This window comes from Astyanax mexicanus, chromosome 22, assembly GCF_023375975.1.
Source record: "Astyanax mexicanus isolate ESR-SI-001 chromosome 22, AstMex3_surface, whole genome shotgun sequence".
Taxonomy (NCBI): Eukaryota; Metazoa; Chordata; class Actinopteri; order Characiformes; family Acestrorhamphidae; genus Astyanax; species Astyanax mexicanus.
The window spans coordinates 28419897-28440109 of NC_064429.1; the positions used below are offsets into that span (position 1 = coordinate 28419897).

Consider the following 20213-nt stretch of genomic DNA (forward strand, 5'->3'; position numbering starts at 1 on the left):
TATTTTCATAGCTGAAGAAAAACTGAAGGACAGTTAGCATTTTGTCCAAGTAATAATAAAGAATAAAAAAATTAAAAATAATAAAATAATGAATTGAGATGGAAATAAATGTAACAGAGCCTAAAGACTAATAAATCTCAGTATACTGAGCTGTATGGTATAAGCACAGAAGGAGATTATATTATGAAAGTCTAGTATTTTCTTTTTTCATTGCCATACACATAAAGACTTCTATGTAACTGACAGAAAATTGGCATTAAAACCATTAAAAACCCAGTTTACATACAGTATAATAATTACATGTGTTAACCTCGGCACACAGCCTATATCTGTATGTTTAAATCAGCTACACTAGAGAAACAATTACCATAAAGACAACCCTCTGAAACTAAATCCAATATGTCTCAGATACTGTATGTCTCACATACACACATAATACTGTATATTTAACCACCAGATTACTGTCATGCTGCGGGCCTTTAATCAGCCCATTATGAATTCCATCAAAATGATAATAATTGTCTTTTTGGACTGTTCTATTTAAAAACTCAGGGCCACGCAGAGTTTAAGTGGGAGGATAATTAGAATAATTAAGCCACTGGGAAAAGCTTTTCCTTAGCAGGCCGTTCTCTTTTCCTCCTATATTCAACTTTTCTGCTTTACTGGCTCACTAGTTTGCATAGCATTTGCATGAGGAGACTTCAAACAAAATCTGCAGAATTGCTTCCTCTTCAGATAAAGCTGTTGTTTCAGGAAAAAAAGAACAATTCTGTGACTTTTTTACATTCTGTTTTGGGTTTAAATATATGTGGAAGTTGAATAAGGAGCACGTCAAAAGCTAAATCCAAACCAGCTAATTGAGTCAATCTCAAATGATATCATACCACAGATATTTTGAGGTGTGCATTATGCATAAACACAAATAGTACACACTCCGTTTGGGGGGCATATGATAAAACGATTGTATCATAACATTTAAAGACATTTTCACAATACATAACGTGAACAATATAGGGCTGCAACTAAGGATTATTTTGGTAGTCGATTTTTTCCTTTAAAACAATAGAAACAGTGGAATGTGGAATTTAAATGCTGTTCAAATGTTTAGAACATGTAGAAAGTGCTGCTATATAGTAAGGAAATGTGTAATCTTTTGTGATTGGGACACAGGCCTTTATGTAAACTTGTAAACTGTGTGAGTAAGTCCATTATCCTTCTCCTATTGTGTTTCTGCCAGTAGTAGTTTTTTTTATAATCGACACTGACAATTATTATGACTAATCATTACAGCCCTATAATAATAACTTTATTATTTTTATTTTTCTGCACATTCTGGAATGAAACATGTATGCATATATATCACAGTATTTACTATCTTAGTGTGTTGCAATTTATTGTTTTCAAAATTAGACTTGAATTTAAACAACTAAAGCATCTACATCTAATATAAGCCCTGTTCACACCAGGTCACTTCATGTGTCTTGATAAGGACTAATCATGATCATTATTTTGTTTGGATTATACTGTATATTGTCCCAGAAAGCATTGCAATATTTTAATATTTTAATATTTTATTTTTTTAATATTTTAAACTTTAGTCAATTTAAAACTATTTTATTTTGCTGATATATTGATAATAAAGTTGCATGCAAGTGGATTGCACACTTTTAAAAAGCTATGTTTTTTTTTTCAATAATTATATTTAGGCATTGAAACTGGAATATAAAAAAGTATGAATTTTCAATAAATAAAACAAAAATACGATAAAAAACAAAGTTGACATAACAGCTTATGCATGCTAATTAATGCTCTCATTGCTAACAAAATGGGTATTTATAACTATATAGTTAAATAATTACATAATGTGCAATAATATTAATAATCCAGAAAAGGTATTAAGGTTGTGTCCATACATTATATAATACGTTGATAACATTAGAATCATTACAGTCTTAGTCTTAAGTGTACAAGGAATGAGAATAACAGGGTGATTAAACACTCCCAAGACCCAGACACAATTGAGACTTGTTAGAGCAATACAAGCACATTCATTTCTCTTCACGACTCCTCCCAGTACAACCTGAACTCCGGTAATACTTCACAACAAGTAAATTTGTATATTCTGTCCCACATAGTAATCTGATTTCAGTCTGACTAACCGGAGACACATCACTCCATATTTAAATCCTGGCACTGGATTCCAGCACAAGGAAAAGCCTAAAAATTGCTTAAGGTAAAGCCTAAAGAAGAACAGACCGTGTAAAGCTTCTATGCTGCTGTTAAATGGCAGAGAGAATTAAAGGATCCCTGAGCAGCTTTCAGCTCTTTTTATCTTTATTTATAAGTTTTATTTTCATTCTTTTTAATTATTTAATTATTAATTTTGTTATATTTTTTATATTTCATGCTTTATAAAAAAATAAGTGTTTTATTTTGTCTTCTTGTATTTTTTCTTTGTTTATGAAAGGTGCTCTAAAAACATACCTAGCTTTGCTTTGCTTTGTCTTGCATGTGACTAAAATCTACTCACATGAAATGATCATGTGTGAATAGTGTAAAAAGTTTATTTAGTGATTTATAGAAGCATGCTGTGAAAGTAAATCCCACCTGATTCTTCTCTGTGTATTCCAGTGCCGCCCTAGACAAGTCAGAGTCATCCTTGAGGATATTACTCGCGGTGATGTGGATGGTACCAATCTGCTCACATAACTTTTTAGCCTGCAGCAGATTACATAAACCAGTGTAAAAATGTGCTTATAATATTAAGAAATTGCCAGTGTGGAGAATTACTGTATTTGGATGAGTCTCTTTGAAACTGAGCTTAAGTAATACAATATTTTTTACTATACATACATTTAAATCAATAAAAAACATATAAAACATATTTAAAATATGTCATTTTAAGTAACTCCAAACGAAACAATCTAAAAAATCCAAATCCAAAAATGTACAAAATACTTACTATGGTTCTTTTTCCTGAAGCTGGTGGCCCCAACAGCATAACCCTTGGCACTAAAAAGTTTAAGATTCAGGTTAGAGTATACTATATATCTGCTATGTGTGATTTAACATGTTGGTATCATTATCAGTCGTACGTCAGTATTAGACACAGGTAAAGGAAATTTCATGTTTAAAATTTCCTATGGTTTATCCTTGTCCTGCTGTCTAATGGTAAGAGTGTGACACCTAGTGGCCCCTTAAAATTAAATCATACAAAACGACTGCAAACCCTACAAGGTGATGTAATTAACTTGTGATGTGATGGTTAATCTGATTACAGTACAAACCAGCAGAGATCTTACCATCTGTGTTTTCCCTCTTCAGCATATCTATCAGGTATTGAATAGGATCTGCAGGCTTGTCTACCACAAGGCTTCTCACAAGTGTCTGTGCAAAAGAAATGAATAAACAAAAAGACAAATAAAAAAAGTTTGTGTTGGAACTTTGCTGGCTCTCAGCGAGTAAAAACACATACACACAATGGACACTGTGCACATGTGCTTGTGCTGCAGCACCCGGGGATAAGTGTGGGTTAAGAGAGTCCCCAAAAGTGGCAGCCTGTCAAACCCTGATATCAAACCCACACTCTTGTGATGAATAACGCAGTGTTCTGAGAACTGAGACACTTAATTTATATAAAACAACAGGATGCTAGGATGCCAGTTACCTGAAAAAGTTCAAATATGTCATGCTTCTCTGCATATGTGGCCATGTCAGGAGGAATCCTCAAAGGTTTGGTTGTTGCATCCATTTTTAAGCAAAAAAAAAATGGACGTCCCTCCACCTGGCCTAGCAAAGAGAAGAGAAGAGATTTATGGAAAACATTTACTTTACTTTGACTTGGACTTTTATTTTGTAGAATGAAAGACAGATGTTGAATTTTAGAAAAACATTCACTTTACAGTGACTTGGATTTTTATTTTATAGCATGAAAGACTGAATACAGTGGGGTGTTGACTTTAAAACCAGTCAAAATAGGTAGAAGAGAGGAACAGGTTGCAAACTTAATTTAGTGAAAATGCATGATTTCCTGCTGTTGCTGAATTTTTTTAAATAATATTTATGATTTACCACTACTGTGTGATACTGTGTGTATAAACATTGTTTTTAAAACTGCTTGTGCATTTTTGAAGTTCTCAGTGCCTCGTTTTAAATGTCAGAACCATCAGAATTCTACCAATCAAGTGTAGAGCTACTTTGAGCTTGTTTTGTTTTGTTTATCTATCATTAACATTACAAGATTATCACAAGAACATTACAAGAAATCAATGAATAAAACCAACAAAGACAGTTTATTCATTTTGCTATTAGAGTATTAGGTAAAGGTAAATAAACATTATTTTATGTTTTTTTTTTTTATTATTAACATCACAATATGTAATGCAAATAACGTTTATTTAACGTTCTCTACCATTAGAGTATTAGGTAATGTTAAATAAACCTTGTATTATCGGTGTTTTCCATCGTTAACACGATGTGATGCAAATAACGTTTACTTAACGTTTTCTGCTTTTAGAGTATTAACGTTAGGTCATGTTAAATAAACGTTGTTTTAAGGATGCTTTTTCTATTATTAATAGTAAATATGTAAGTTAATGCAACCAAAAAAACTACGTTTATTCAACGTTCTTTGCTATCAGGGAGGTGTGGAAGTGTTTTAACTAACTAGCTTTTAAGTCACTAACCTTTTTTTATTGAGTTTTCGCTCACCAGCAGTTCTTTATTCTCCACTTTTCAGCTGCGAAAGCTAAAACAACGATATGCGTTAAAATTACCGCAGCGCTGAGTGTTTGTTAGTTAGCTAGGTTAGCTAACCGTTGCGCTAAAAAGCCGCTGGTGCGCGTGTTACCAGTTGCCAATAGTAACACCGTAGTTTTGGCCACTCATGCGCAGTTCAACCACAGATGGTTTATAGAGAGCCTACCCACTGCCTACCATAGATATCTCATACATAGATGCCGCATTGAGGGACGCGCCTGCGTGGGCGCCATATTGGAGGAGGCAACCCTGCGCCCTGAGTGCATTAATTCAATGTACAAGACACTATGCGTAGTTATTTTGTACATGTAAAATAAATATATATTGTGTGTGTGTGTATATATATATATATATATATATATATATATATATATATATATATATATATATATATATATATATATATATATATATATATATATTTATTTATTTATTTTACATGTAAAATAAATATATATTGTGTGTATATATATAAATAACTACGCATAGTGTCTTGTACATTAAACTAATTGCAAAAGTAAGATATGTAATTACAAGCGCTTTAATAAGAACTACTTAGCATTTGTTACCTGTCTCCACTCTCTTAACTATAAACTCTACCATGAAATATAATTATTAAAATCCTTCACAGAGGTATTTTTTGCATTGTTGTGTGAGTCCACATTTTTTTCATAATAAATCCATAATATTTAAGTTAAAATAGGTTCAGAGCTAAAAAAAGTAAAAAATAAAAAGTTAAAATTGGAGATTCAACAAGCAGCTGGCACCCATTGGGTGAAATGGCCCATATATGTATATATAATATAATAAACAGTGTATGTTACACTTTATGAACAAGAGTAAATGTGGAAAGGGCTAATATTAACCATGTAAGCTGTTTATATTGCTTGCAATTTAGGTGAAGCAAGCATGTGTAAAAAAATTTTAATGTAAAATTGCTTAATTTTGCTGAATTAAATACAAATAACAAAGTAAACGAGTAACAAAAATATGAACACCACACAAGGGTTAATAAACCTTATTAATATGCTATACCATATGTCTGCCTAAAGAGCATAATATAAAGTATTTAAGCACGAAAGCTCATGTATGACAGTGTCCTGTATCATAACTACATCTCTGCTGTTTGTAACAAACTAAACCGTGTGAAAATGTAATAAAAATGGTAGAGTTGTAATTATTATAAGTGTATTTTACACCTTCCTCAGTGTAAATTAATGCACTCGGGACGCAGGATTGCCTCCTCCAATATGGCACCCACGCAGGCACGCCAGGAGGCAGGGTATGCGGCATCTAGGTATAAAATATCTATGACCGCCGCTACACGGCAGTGTGGTCATTAATGTGGAAACGCTGCCATAATTTTGCAGACAAATGTTTATTGTAATCAAAGTATCTCATTAGTTTGATTAAAGGCTGTTGCATTAAAACAATTGTTAAATGCTACATCTGTCACACATGTTTTAGCAGCTCACAATTTTTGATTTTATACTAATTAAGCCTCTTTTCAATATGTCAAACGTTTTGATCACAGTTAATATTATAACTTGTGTTTGATGTTAAATTTTATTCACTTGAATAGTTTGATCTTTGATTGATGGAGTTTGTGGATTTTATAACATGACTTATTAAAAGGATTTATGATATAACTACAAGCATACATATTTTTTCATGTAACTATAATATTTTAATTGAATAAGTAATACATTCAGAGTTATTTAACATTTAGTTACATTTAAAAGTTACATCTGGCCCTTTGAGGACAGCCATTATGCCGATGTGGCCTCTGATGAACTCTGAATGAATCATGCTCTTCCTTTCCTGGGCCGATCCTGATGTGTGCCAGTTTTATCATAAGGTGTTTGATTATCTTTGCAACTGCACTTGAGGATAATTTCAAAGTTTTTGAAAGGTTTCAGATTGACTGACCTTCATTTCTTAAAGTCCTTGTTTTCTTTACTTATGCTAACTGTACTCTAGACGACTTGAGAAAAGACTCAAAATACTTTTAATAGACTGAAGTCTATTAAACACCCTCTCACATCTAAAGACACAAAGCCACAGACTAAAATTTTGCAAAGACTGGGAATGTTGCAGAGTCACAGTTTGCAAGATTACAACTATGATGATTCTGACCCATGTAGTCAAACATTTGAAGTTGCGTGGAATAAAAGTTATTCAAAGTCACCCAAACAGAAATGCTAAAGTGTATTACAGTACACTAATTTAACTAAGTTAAATTAGAGTTAATCTAAATTTAGAATGTGAAAGCTTTATAAGTATCTTCTTATAGGATTCTTAAAAGTATAATATACTATATTACTATATAATGCACAGCTCTGGAAAAAAATAAGAGACCATTTAAAAATTATGAGTTTCTTTGATTTTACCAAATTAAAACCTCTGGAATATAATCAAGAGGAAAATGGATGATCACAAGCCATCAAACCAAACTGAACTGCTTGAATTTCTGTACCAGAAGTGAGTAGCATAAAGTTATCCAAAAGAAGTGTGTGAGACTGGTGGAGGAGAACATGCCAAGATGCATGAAAAAATGTGATTAAAAAACAGGGTAATTCCACCAAATATTGATTTCCAAACTTTTAAAACTTTATGAATATCAATTTGTTTTCTTTGCATTATTTCAGGTCTGAAAGCTCTGCATTTATTTTCTTCAAATAAATGTTCTAAATAACAATAATTGTATTTGAAATTTGGGATAAATTAAGTTTGTAGTAAGTTTGCAGCTCTGTAAACAATATTTTAAATATTTAAACTATTACTATTAACTGTACTTTTTTTGTTGCAATTTCTCCTATTTTATTTCATATTAATGCATCTAAATTGTTTTATATGATCAAGCTCTTTGAACATATTCCTTGAAACTTTGGATGCAATTTTTTGCATCATAGCATGTACGACATTACCGTTCTGAATGTATGAATGGTTGGACTCTCACATTTAGTGCTTATTAACTAATTAACCAATCACTCTTAATTTCTAAGCTGTGCTAAAGCAGGTTAACCCCTAAAATGTGCAGGACAGTGCTTCTCCAGGACCAGGATTGTCTTGCTCTGTTGTTCATATAACTTAAGCCATATATCAGTAATACAAGCACTCACACTGAAGCACTGAATATTTATAGACTTTTATTTTTTTATTCTGCAGTATCGTAAAAAAGTGTTTTTCAGCTCCTGACTACATCTACTTCCAGTTTAGGTCATTAAAGGCTACAGCGGCAGCAGGGGCAAGGAAAAACTCCCTCACTGTGAGAGGAAGAAACCTCGAGAGGAACCACGGCTCACAGGGGGAACCCGTCCTCCTCGGGTCGACACCGGATCACACAACAAACCACAGCCACAACCCGGCAATACCTGACCAAACCAGCTCCACAAATTTACCCACAAACACCACAACCTCTAACTTAAATTGTTGAATAAAACCATATAACTACACATTACACACTTATATTTCTTCCAAATTACAATAACGGAGCTTAACTCTTTGTACTTCAAATGAAGTTACTGCTGTCCAGTCTGACCCTTGAGCTGTTTGGGGATCAATAACCTACCTACCAACCTATCTACCTACCTACCAACCTACCAATCTACCAACCTACCTACCAATCTACCAACCTACCAACCTACCTACATAACTATTTACCTACCTACCTTCCTACCAACCAACCTATCTACCTACATACAAACCTACTTACCTACCTTTCTACCAACCTAACTACCTATCCACCTACCAACCTACCTACGTACCTACCTACCAACCAAACTACCTACCTACTTACCTACCTACCAACCTACTTACCTGCCTACAAAGCAACCTACCTTCCTACTTACCTACCTACCAACCAACCTATCTACCTACCTACTTAAGTACCTAACAACCAACCTACCAACAACCTACCTACCTACTTACCTACCTACCTACCAACCAACCTATCTACTTACCTACTTACCTACCTACCAACCAACCTAACAACCTACCTACCTACCTCCCTACATACCGGCATACATATCTACCTACCAACTTACCTACCTTTCTACCTACCTACCTACCTACTTACCTACCAACCTACCTACCCACCAATCTACCTACCTACAAAACAACCTACCTACCTACCTACCTACCTACCAACAACCTACTTACCTACCAACCAACCTACCTACCTATTTACTTACCTACCTATGTACGTACCTACATACCTACCAAATAACCAATCTACCTACTTACCTACCATCCAACCTACCCACCACCCACCCATCCACCAATCTATCTATCTATTCCTTTGATTAATTTTATTTGAATACAATACAGAAACTTAACTCTTTGTACTCTGTTTGGGAAATTAAGCTACTACGGTCCAGTTTAACCCTCGAGCTGCTGCTGCAAGAGAGTCAACACACACTAATGACCTTAAATATCTATCTATCTATCTATCTATCTATCTATCTATCTATCTATCTATCTATCTATCTATCTATCTATCTATCTATCTATCTATCCATCCATTCATCCGTCCATCCTTTTTATCAATTTTCTTTAAATAAAATACCGGAGCTTAACTCTATCTATCTATCTATCTATCTATCTATCTATCTATCTATCTATCTATCTATCTATCTATCTATCTATCTATCTATCTATCTATCTATCTATCTATCTATCTATCTATCCCTTTTATAAATTGTCTTAATCAATTTTCTAAGAGCTTTAACTCTTTGAACTCTGTGAAATTAAGTTACTGTGGTCCAGTTTAACCCCCGAGCTGCTGCTGCAAGAGAGTCAACACACCCTAATCTAATCTAATCTATCAATCCATCCATCCATCCATCCATCCATCTATCTAAGCAGAGGAAGTCAGGAGCATCCAAACACCTTTCTTCATTTGCTGCAGCCTGAAGTCCTGCAAAGTCTTGAAAAGACGCACAACATTTTCTATTTCTATGGTGGAGAAACAGCAGGAGGATCAGGTGCAGAAATTTCCTGGACATCGGTCGTGGACGGGACGTTCAATGGTGCCACTTTTGTGCCAAACATCTGGGAAAAGAAGAGAATATTATTGAGTTAAAGCTGTGACAGTTACAATAGCTTATAATAAAAAAAAAATTATTATAACATGTCTTGCTATAGTCTGTTGCATCATGATCACAATTCATATTATGTGTTATATGCTTTATATATATACACTGCTCAAAAAAATAAAGGGAACACTCAAATAACACAATAAAACTCCAAGTAAATCAAACTTCTGTGAAATTAAACTGTCCACTTAGGAAGCAACACTGATTGACAATCAATTTCACCTGCTGTTGTGCAAATAGAATAGACAACAGGTGGAAATTATTGGCAATTAGCAAGACACACTTAATAAAGGAGTGGTTCTGCAGGTGGGGACCACAGACCACTTCTCAGAACCTATGCTGTCTGGCTGATGTTTTGGTCAGTTTGGAATGTGGGTGGTGCTTTCACACTCGTGGTAGCATGAGACGGACTCTACAACCCCCACAAGTGGCTCAGGTAGTGCAGCTCATCCAGAATGGCACATCAATGCGAGCTGTGGCAAGAAGGTTTGCTGTGTCTGTCAGCGTAGTGTCCAGAGGCTGGAGGCGCTACCAGGAGACAGGCCAGTACACCAGGAGACTTGGAGGAGGCCATAGGAGGGCAACAACCCACCAGCAGCAGGACCGCTACCACCGCCTTTGTGCAAGAAGGAACAGGAGGAGCACTGCCAGAGCCCTGCAAAATGACCTCCAGCAGGCCACAAATGTGCATGTGTCTGCACAAACGGTTAGAAACCGACTCCATGAGGATGGTATGAGGGCCCGACGTCCACAGATGGGGGTTGTGTTCACAGCCCAACACCGTGCAGGACGCTTGGCATTTGCCAGAGAACACCAGGATTGGCAAATTCGCCACTGGCGCCTTGTGCTCTTCACAGATGAAAGCAGGTTCACACTGAGCACATGACAGACGTGACAGAGTCTGGAGACGCCGTGGAGAGCGGTCTGCTGCCTGCAACATCCTTCAGCATGACCGGTTTGGCAGTGGGTCAGTAATGGTGTGGGGTGGCATTTCTTTGGAGGGCTGCACGGGCTGCATGTGCTCACCAGAGGTAGCCTGACTGCCATTAGGTACCGAGATGAGATCCTCAGACCCCTTGTGAGACCGTATGCTGGTGCGGTTGGCCCTGGGTTCCTCCTAATGCAGGACAATGCTAGACCTCATGTGGCTGGAGTGTGTCAGCAGTTCCTGCAAGATGAAGGCATTGAAGCTATGGACTGGCCCGCCCGTTCCCCAGACCTGAATCCGATTGAGCACATCTGGGACATCATGTCTCGCTCCATCCACCAACGTCACGTTGCACCACAGACTGTCCAGGAGTTGGCGGATGCTTTAGTCCAGGTCTGGGAGGAGATCCCTCAGGAGACCATCTGCCACCTCATCAGGAGCATGCCCAGGCGTTGTAGGGAGGTCATACAGGCACGTGGAGGCCACACACAATACTGAGCCTCATTTTGACTTGTTTTAAGGACATTACATTAAAGTTGGATCAGCCTGTAGTGTGTTTTTTCACTTTAATTTTGTGTGTGGCTCCAAATCCAGGCCTCCATTGGTTAATAAATTTCATTTCCATTGATGATTTTTGTGTGATTTTGTTGTCAGCACATTCAACTTTGTACAGAACAAAGTATTCAATGAGAATATTTCATTCATTCAGATCTAGGATGTGTTATTTGAGTGTTCCCTTTATTTTTTTGAGCAGTGTATATAAAGTTTTCAGAGCTAACTGTCGTAAACCGTACCAAATAAACCAAATAAAGTCCTAAACCTGAGGATGAATATCAAGATCAATATCATGAATCTAAATGAAATACCTTACGTATCCTGTTCCTCAGCTGGTGGAATATTCTCTTAATCCTGGACAGTAGAGATGGTCGCAGGATGGGAATGTTTTCATCCTCAGAATGATGGGCCATGATGTCCAATTGTCTCTTCATAGATATAAGGAATGTTTTAGCTGGAATTGAAACCCGAGTTTTTTCCCATAAAAAGAGGAATTCCTCGAAATCCTGAACAATTCTCCTCACCACTCGCTCAGAGTCGGCCTTGAGACGGGACCTGAGCAGAGCTTTCTGGCTAGTGGACATGCCCTGCTTGGACCTCAGAAGGAGGATTGTTTTCATAGCCTCCTTAAATGTATCCTGAGTTTGCTTCCGCAAAGCTTTGGATATCTCCACCAATGATTTGCTGTGGTATGAGTAAAAGTACTCTTCCACGATTTCTGAAGATGTTAATGATGCGAAGTGTTCAAGCTCAGTGGTAAGTGTTAATCCAGGAACACTTAGAACTGGGATGGATTGCTTGATCTTTGAAATCTCTTTAAGGATGCTGCTGTTGACGAACTCGCGAGTCTTAGTCTTGAGAGTTTTCCAGTAGATCCTAATAATTTTGTGAGGGTCGTTTTTGCTGTCGAAATCATCTTCATCTTCATCTTCATACTCTTCTTCGGCACATCTAAGCATTGCACTCAGGATCTTCTCGCTGCACCGTTCGTTAGCAGAAGTGAGATTGGACATCTTTAAGACTCTCTTCTCTGAAGAGGCAACTCTGGGCTCTGCCGGTTTTAATAAACCCACTGCGCTCTCGACGACATCCATGAGAAAGCTACACTTGGGCGAGTCTACAAAAACACACCAGGTCTCGCCGGGCTTCCGCCCGATGCAGACGCTCAACAAGTCCTGGAAGAAAGTACTCAGAGCGTCCTCCGCCATTCGGGAAGACAGTGAGTCCATCATGATGTTGGGATGTATGCGTTTATCGTAGGGGGTTGCGGTCAACCAGTTGGACACGGTGCACATGTGCCAGTACTCCAGCATCTTGTCGGTTGTAAAATCGATCAGTTTCTCAACCATATCGCTGCCCATCTGCCCATAAAGTGAATAAAGTGCCTTACCTGTCTCACCACGTCCACCAAGATGTTGTCGGTTATTTCAGCGATGGTCGTTGAATCCAGAATGCACCCCATGCTCTCGGGCAGCACGGTCCCCATAAAGCTCTTGATTTTGGAGTGGGTTTCGAGGAAACCTTTACGCGTGAAGCCGAATAAGTCTGTGTAGTCCTCGGTACCGGATACGGTTCTGTGGTCCTCGGTTCTGGACATGGTTCTGATCTTCCCTCTGTTATGGATCCGATAAGAGCTTCTCTGAAATCCGTCCTTGTTCCAAAGAGAGAATCGCGCGAATGACGTTCTGTTTGTGACGTGAGCGCTTTTAAATTCTCCCGCAGTTGAGCGATGACGTCACGTTTGGAAAACCGCCAGCCCCGCCCTCCCTTAGTTACCGTTGGTTGCTAGGATGACTGGTTCTAACCTTAACGATAGATATCTCATTTACTCCCCGTGTCTGTGTTCTCTCTGTACTTCCTACTACCAGGTCACATATATCAGGTCACAAATATTTATATATATGTGACTGGCCCCTGGGGTTTTGGACCAGTATATGCGTAAAAATTAAATCAATGTTAAAATTATTTTGTATATATATATATATATATATACAGTGCCCTCCATAATTATTGGCACCCCTGGTTAAGATGTGTTCTTTAGCTTCTCATAAATTGAGTTTTGTTCAAAATAATATAGGACCACGATGGAAAAAAAGAGTAAAATACAACCTTTAACTCAAGTGAATTTATTCAGTAGGAAAAAAATCCCACATTAAGAAATAATTATTTAACATCAAATCATGTGTGCCACAATTATTAGCACCCCTGATGTTAATACTTTGTACAACCCCCTTTTGCCAACAAAACAGCACCTAATCTTCTCCTGTAATGTTTCACAAGATGGGAGAATACAGAAAGAGGGATCTTTGACCATTCCTCTTTGCACATTCTCTCTAAATCATCCAACGACCTGGGTCCTCTCCTCTGCACTCTCCTCTTCAGCTCACCCCACAGGTTTTCAATGGGGTTGAGGTCTGGGGACTGAGATGGCCATGGGAGGAGCTTGATTCTGTGTGCGGTGAACCATTTCTGTGTAGATTTGGCCACATGTTTAGGGTCATTATCTTGCTGAAAGACCCAGTGACGACCCATCTTCAGCTTTCGGGCAGAAGCCACCAGATTTTGTTTTAAAATGTCCTGGTATTTTAGAGCATTCATGATGCCATGCACCCTAACAAGGTTCCCAGGGCCTTTAGAAGAGAAACAGGCCCACAGCATCACTGATCCCCCGCCGTATTTCACAGTGGGCATGAGGTGCTTTTCTGCATACTCAGCTCTTGTGTTACGCCAGACCCACTTAGAGCATTTGTTGCCAAAAAGCTCTATCTTTGTTTCATCTGACCAAAGCACACACGGTCCCAGTTGAAGTCCCAGTACCGCTTAGAAAACTCCAAACGTTTGCGTTTATGATTGTGAGTGAGAAATGGTTTCTTCCGTGCATGCCTCCCAAACAGCTTGTTGGCATGTAGATAGCGCCTGATGGTTGTTTTGGAGACTTTGTGACCCCAAGAAGCTACCATTTGTTGCAATTCTGTAACAGTGAGCTTTGGAGAACTTTTTATTTCTCTTATCATCCTCCTCACTGTGCGTGGTGGCAAAATAAACTTGCGTCCTCGTCCAGGCTTGTTTACCACTGTTCCAGTTGTTTTAAACTTCTTAATAATTCCTCTGACAGTAGATATGGACAGGTGTAGGCGAGTAGCGATTTTCTTGTAGCCATTGCCTGACTTGTGAAGGTCAACACACATCTGCCTCACTTGAATGGTATGTTCCTTTGTCTTTCCCATGTTGAAGATAAATGGCCTCTGTGTCACGTCATATTTATACCCCAGGGAAACAGGAAGTTGTGAATTACTAATTAAATGTTCCTACATACTCTGATCAACTTCGTAAACTACTGTAGAAGTGACAGAAACACTTTTATTAAATTTATTTCCTAAGAATTGTTAGGGGTGCCAATAATTGTGGAACAGGTGATTTTATGAAGAATAATTATTTCTTAGTCAGGGATTTTATTTCCCCCTTAAAATTTACTTGAGTTAAAGGTCGGACTTTACTTTTTTTCCCCATCGTGGTCCTATAGTATTTTGAACAAAACTCAATTTATGAGAAGCTAAAGAACACATCTTAACCAGGGGTGCCAATAATTATGTAGGGCACTGTATATACAAAATAAATTTAACATTGATTTAATTGTTACGCATAGTGTCTTGTACATTTAACTAACTGCAAAAGTAATATATGTAATTAAAAGCATTAAAAAGAACTACTTAGCATTTGTTACCTGTCTTAACTATAAACTCTACCATGAAATATAATTATTAAAATCCTTCACAGATGTATTTTTTGCATTGTTGTGAGAGTCCAAATTCAATTCATGCTTTTATCTTTTTTTTATAATGAATCCATACTATTCAAGTTAAAATAGGTTCAGAGTTTAAAAAAAAAGTTTAAATTGGATATTCAACAAGCAGCTGGCACCCACTGGGTGAAATGGCCCATATATATGGGTTCTTAGTGTCTGCTCTCACTGACGCGACTCAGGGATTATGTCACACGCAGCACCGTGCGCAGTTCCCTAGTGCCTGTACATTTAATGGTCTAATGAAGGTAATTTATAACCAGGACATTTCCTCACTTTTTCAAAAAAACCCGGGACGCCCGGGACAGGACGTGAAATACGGACATGTCCCGGGAAATACGGACGTTTGGTCACCCTACTCAGTACCTCGTACACAAACACAATGAGCCTATTTACTGACAAGTTATAAAACTTCTGCTACTGCTACTTTAAGTCACAGCATATCTCTGATAGCTATTAGAAAACATTGAGCTCACATTTTATTAAGGCAATTCAATGTTATACCCTTGACTGACTGCCTGAATTCTCTGTCACAAGTACATAACGTTCCGTTAAACATGACAATGTTGAAAGAGTTTTACTGGCAGGGCCTGTTTTTGTAAGTAACTGCTAAACATCAATGCGTATGTATGAGTTAAATAAATACTGATTAACTAATTATTTAGCATTTTTTTCACAATTCCCCCATTTTAGGTCCTTTAGGACCTAACAAACAACATCCACAGATAATTTGATCTTTATCTTTAAAAAAAAGGTTTTTGCTATCCCAAAATGCCAGGAAATTAGTTGCTTAATGATTTTAAGTTGTAGTGACTTATTTATACAGTGTAGTGATAGTTAATCGAAGCACATTATAATGCACATACTTAATTCTATGACCCCTGTGGGTACCCCAACTAGATCTATGTAAGTGGGAGATCCCCTGCTAAGGTCAAAACTCACCGGCAGATCTTCTAGCCCAAGAGTGAATGTTGGAAATGTAATTAGATTGAATTTGCCCAATTAGAGCTAATGGTGCAGCCATCCGAAGTAATTCGGCTAAAGAACCATGGGAGTGGTAGTGGGGGGAAAGTGGACCTGACTACCCAGGGCCCGAGTAGTGAGAGGGGCCCATGAAAATCCAGATTTTTTTTTCCTCACATTTCTTGTGTACTGGTATGGATAGGGGCCCACTGACATTAAGAGTGTACAGGGCCCAGTTTTTACTGCTACACCCCTGTAAAGAACTGCAGTAGAGTTTCTGTTTATAAATTGAGAGTTTATAAATCGATGGTTGCTTGGTCGAAATCTAATCTTTTTGAAACACAAACAGTAAAGCTTCAATGTGAGCTGAGTTAACAATCTGGGTTGGGTGGTGTCAAATATCAATATTTTCATTGAAACCTGAGTGTCAATTTGCCTTTTGTTGTGGCTTTATTTCTCTACATGGTGGTGCTAATCAAATGAATAGGGTAAACTTGCAGTGAAGAATATTGGTGTTCAAATTGTGTGCAACGCCAATAAATCCTTAATTGGAGTAATTACAATGTCGTTACAGATCGTATCGTTACAGATCGTATGATCTTCGGGGTGTTTTATACAGTTTTAACTAATCTGAAACACAGCTTCAGACTGGTTCTTTCAAGTTTATGTGCTATTCTGTTTCATTCAAACTTAGCATGTTTCTAAACACAACTATGGTGGGCACGGTTTAATACCACATCTGTTTTTAGTGTACATCTATCAGTTGTGGCCTCCATAATTATTGGCACCCCTGGTTAAGATGTGTTCTTTAGCTTCTCATAAATTGAGTTTTGTTCAAAATAATATAGGACCACGATGGAAAAAAAGAGTAAAATACAACCTTTAACTCAAGTGAATTTATTCAGTAGGAAAAAAATCCCACATTAAGAAATAATTATTTAACATCAAATCATGTGTGCCACAATTATTAGCACCCCTGATGTTAATACTTTGTACAACCCCCTTTTGCCAACAAAACAGCACCTAATCTTCTCCTGTAATGTTTCACAAGATGGGAGAATACAGAAAGAGGGATCTTTGACCATTCCTCTTTGCACATTCTCTCTAAATCATCCAACGACCTGGGTCCTCTCCTCTGCACTCTCCTCTTCAGCTCACCCCACAGGTTTTCAATGGGGTTGAGGTCTGGGGACTGAGATGGCCATGGGAGGAGCTTGATTCTGTGTGCGGTGAACCATTTCTGTGTAGATTTGGCCACATGTTTAGGGTCATTATCTTGCTGAAAGACCCAGTGACGACCCATCTTCAGCTTTCGGGAAGAAGCCACCAGATTTTGTTTTAAAATGTCCTGGTATTTTAGAGCATTCATGATGCCATGCACCCTAACAAGGTTCCCAGGGCCTTTAGAAGAGAAACAGGCCCACAGCATCACTGATCCCCCGCCGTATTTCACAGTGGGCATGAGGTGCTTTTCTGCATACTCAGCTCTTGTGTTACGCCAGACCCACTTAGAGCATTTGTTGCCAAAAAGCTCTATCTTTGTTTCATCTGACCAAAGCACACACGGTCCCAGTTGAAGTCCCAGTACCGCTTAGAAAACTCCAAACGTTTGCGTTTATGATTGTGAGTGAGAAATGGTTTCTTCCGTGCATGCCTCCCAAACAGCTTGTTGGCATGTAGATAGCGCCTGATGGTTGTTTTGGAGACTTTGTGACCCCAAGAAGCTACCATTTGTTGCAATTCTGTAACAGTGAGCTTTGGAGAACTTTTTATTTCTCTTATCATCCTCCTCACTGTGCGTGGTGGCAAAATAAACTTGCGTCCTCGTCCAGGCTTGTTTACCACTGTTCCAGTTGTTTTAAACTTCTTAATAATTCCTCTGACAGTAGATATGGACAGGTGTAGGCGAGTAGCGATTTTCTTGTAGCCATTGCCTGACTTGTGAAGGTCAACACACATCTGCCTCACTTGAATGGTATGTTCCTTTGTCTTTCCCATGTTGAAGATAAATGGCCTCTGTGTCACGTCATATTTATACCCCAGGGAAACAGGAAGTTGTGAATTACTAATTAAATGTTCCTACATACTCTGATCAACTTCGTAAACTACTGTAGAAGTGACAGAAACACTTTTATTAAATTTATTTCCTAAGAATTGTTAGGGGTGCCAATAATTGTGGAACAGGTGATTTTATGAAGAATAATTATTTCTTAGTCAGGGATTTTATTTCCCCCTTAAAATTTACTTGAGTTAAAGGTCGGACTTTACTTTTTTTCCCCATCGTGGTCCTATAGTATTTTGAACAAAACTCAATTTATGAGAAGCTAAAGAACACATCTTAACCAGGGGTGCCAATAATTATGTAGGGCACTGTATATACAAAATAAATTTAACATTGATTTAATTGTTACGCATAGTGTCTTGTACATTTAACTAACTGCAAAAGTAATATATGTAATTAAAAGCATTAAAAAGAACTACTTAGCATTTGTTACCTGTCTTAACTATAAACTCTACCATGAAATATAATTATTAAAATCCTTCACAGATGTATTTTTTGCATTGTTGTGAGAGTCCAAATTCAATTCATGCTTTTATCTTTTTTTTATAATGAATCCATACTATTCAAGTTAAAATAGGTTCAGAGTTTAAAAAAAAAGTTTAAATTGGATATTCAACAAGCAGCTGGCACCCACTGGGTGAAATGGCCCATATATATGGGTTCTTAGTGTCTGCTCTCACTGACGCGACTCAGGGATTATGTCACACGCAGCACCGTGCGCAGTTCCCTAGTGCCTGTACATTTAATGGTCTAATGAAGGTAATTTATAACCAGGACATTTCCTCACTTTTTCAAAAAAACCCGGGACGCCCGGGACAGGACGTGAAATACGGACATGTCCCGGGAAATACGGACGTTTGGTCACCCTACTCAGTACCTCGTACACAAACACAATGAGCCTATTTACTGACAAGTTATAAAACTTCTGCTACTGCTACTTTAAGTCACAGCATATCTCTGATAGCTATTAGAAAACATTGAGCTCACATTTTATTAAGGCAATTCAATGTTATACCCTTGACTGACTGCCTGAATTCTCTGTCACAAGTACATAACGTTCCGTTAAACATGACAATGTTGAAAGAGTTTTACTGGCAGGGCCTGTTTTTGTAAGTAACTGCTAAACATCAATGCGTATGTATGAGTTAAATAAATACTGATTAACTAATTATTTAGCATTTTTTTCACAATTCCCCCATTTTAGGTCCTTTAGGACCTAACAAACAACATCCACAGATAATTTGATCTTTATCTTTAAAAAAAAGGTTTTTGCTATCCCAAAATGCCAGGAAATTAGTTGCTTAATGATTTTAAGTTGTAGTGACTTATTTATACAGTGTAGTGATAGTTAATCGAAGCACATTATAATGCACATACTTAATTCTATGACCCCTGTGGGTACCCCAACTAGATCTATGTAAGTGGGAGATCCCCTGCTAAGGTCAAAACTCACCGGCAGATCTTCTAGCCCAAGAGTGAATGTTGGAAATGTAATTAGATTGAATTTGCCCAATTAGAGCTAATGGTGCAGCCATCCGAAGTAATTCGGCTAAAGAACCATGGGAGTGGTAGTGGGGGGAAAGTGGACCTGACTACCCAGGGCCCGAGTAGTGAGAGGGGCCCATGAAAATCCAGATTTTTTTTTCCTCACATTTCTTGTGTACTGGTATGGATAGGGGCCCACTGACATTAAGAGTGTACAGGGCCCAGATTTTACTGCTACACCCCTGTTAAGAACTGCAGTAGAGTTTCTGTTTATAAATTGAGAGTTTATAAATCGATGGTTGCTTGGTCGAAATCGAATCTTTTTGAAACACAAACAGTAAAGCTTCAATGTGAGCTGAGTTAACAATCTGGGTTGGGTGGTGTCAAATATCAATATTTTCATTGAAACCTGAGTGTCAATTTGCCTTTTGTTGTGGCTTTATTTCTCTACATGGTGGTGCTAATCAAATGAATAGGGTAAACTTGCAGTGAAGAATATTGGTGTTCAAATTGTGTGCAACTTACGCCAATAAATCCTTAATTGGAGTAATTACAATGTCGTTA

The 20213-nt window shown here is 37.7% G+C and overlaps 1 protein-coding gene and 1 long non-coding RNA gene across 2 annotated transcripts in view; one reads left to right on the top strand and one right to left on the bottom strand.

Annotated features, from left to right (window-relative positions):
• ak8 (adenylate kinase 8) overlaps positions 1 to 5057 on the bottom strand; it is a 41430-nt gene extending 36373 nt beyond the window's left edge. Inside the window, exons 1-5 of the mRNA XM_022667638.2 lie at positions 4686 to 5057; positions 3668 to 3789; positions 3303 to 3387; positions 2963 to 3012; positions 2608 to 2718 (exon numbers count right to left, since the gene is read on the bottom strand). Of these exons, the coding sequence (XP_022523359.2) occupies positions 2608 to 2718; positions 2963 to 3012; positions 3303 to 3387; positions 3668 to 3751 (330 nt within the window). The 5' untranslated portion in view covers positions 3752 to 3789; positions 4686 to 5057. The remainder of the gene's footprint in view (positions 1 to 2607; positions 2719 to 2962; positions 3013 to 3302; positions 3388 to 3667; positions 3790 to 4685) is intronic.
• The window catches only part of LOC125786990 (uncharacterized), a 234285-nt gene that overhangs the window by 80189 nt on the left and 133883 nt on the right, over positions 1 to 20213 (top strand). The gene's annotated exons all lie outside the window — the stretch shown is intronic.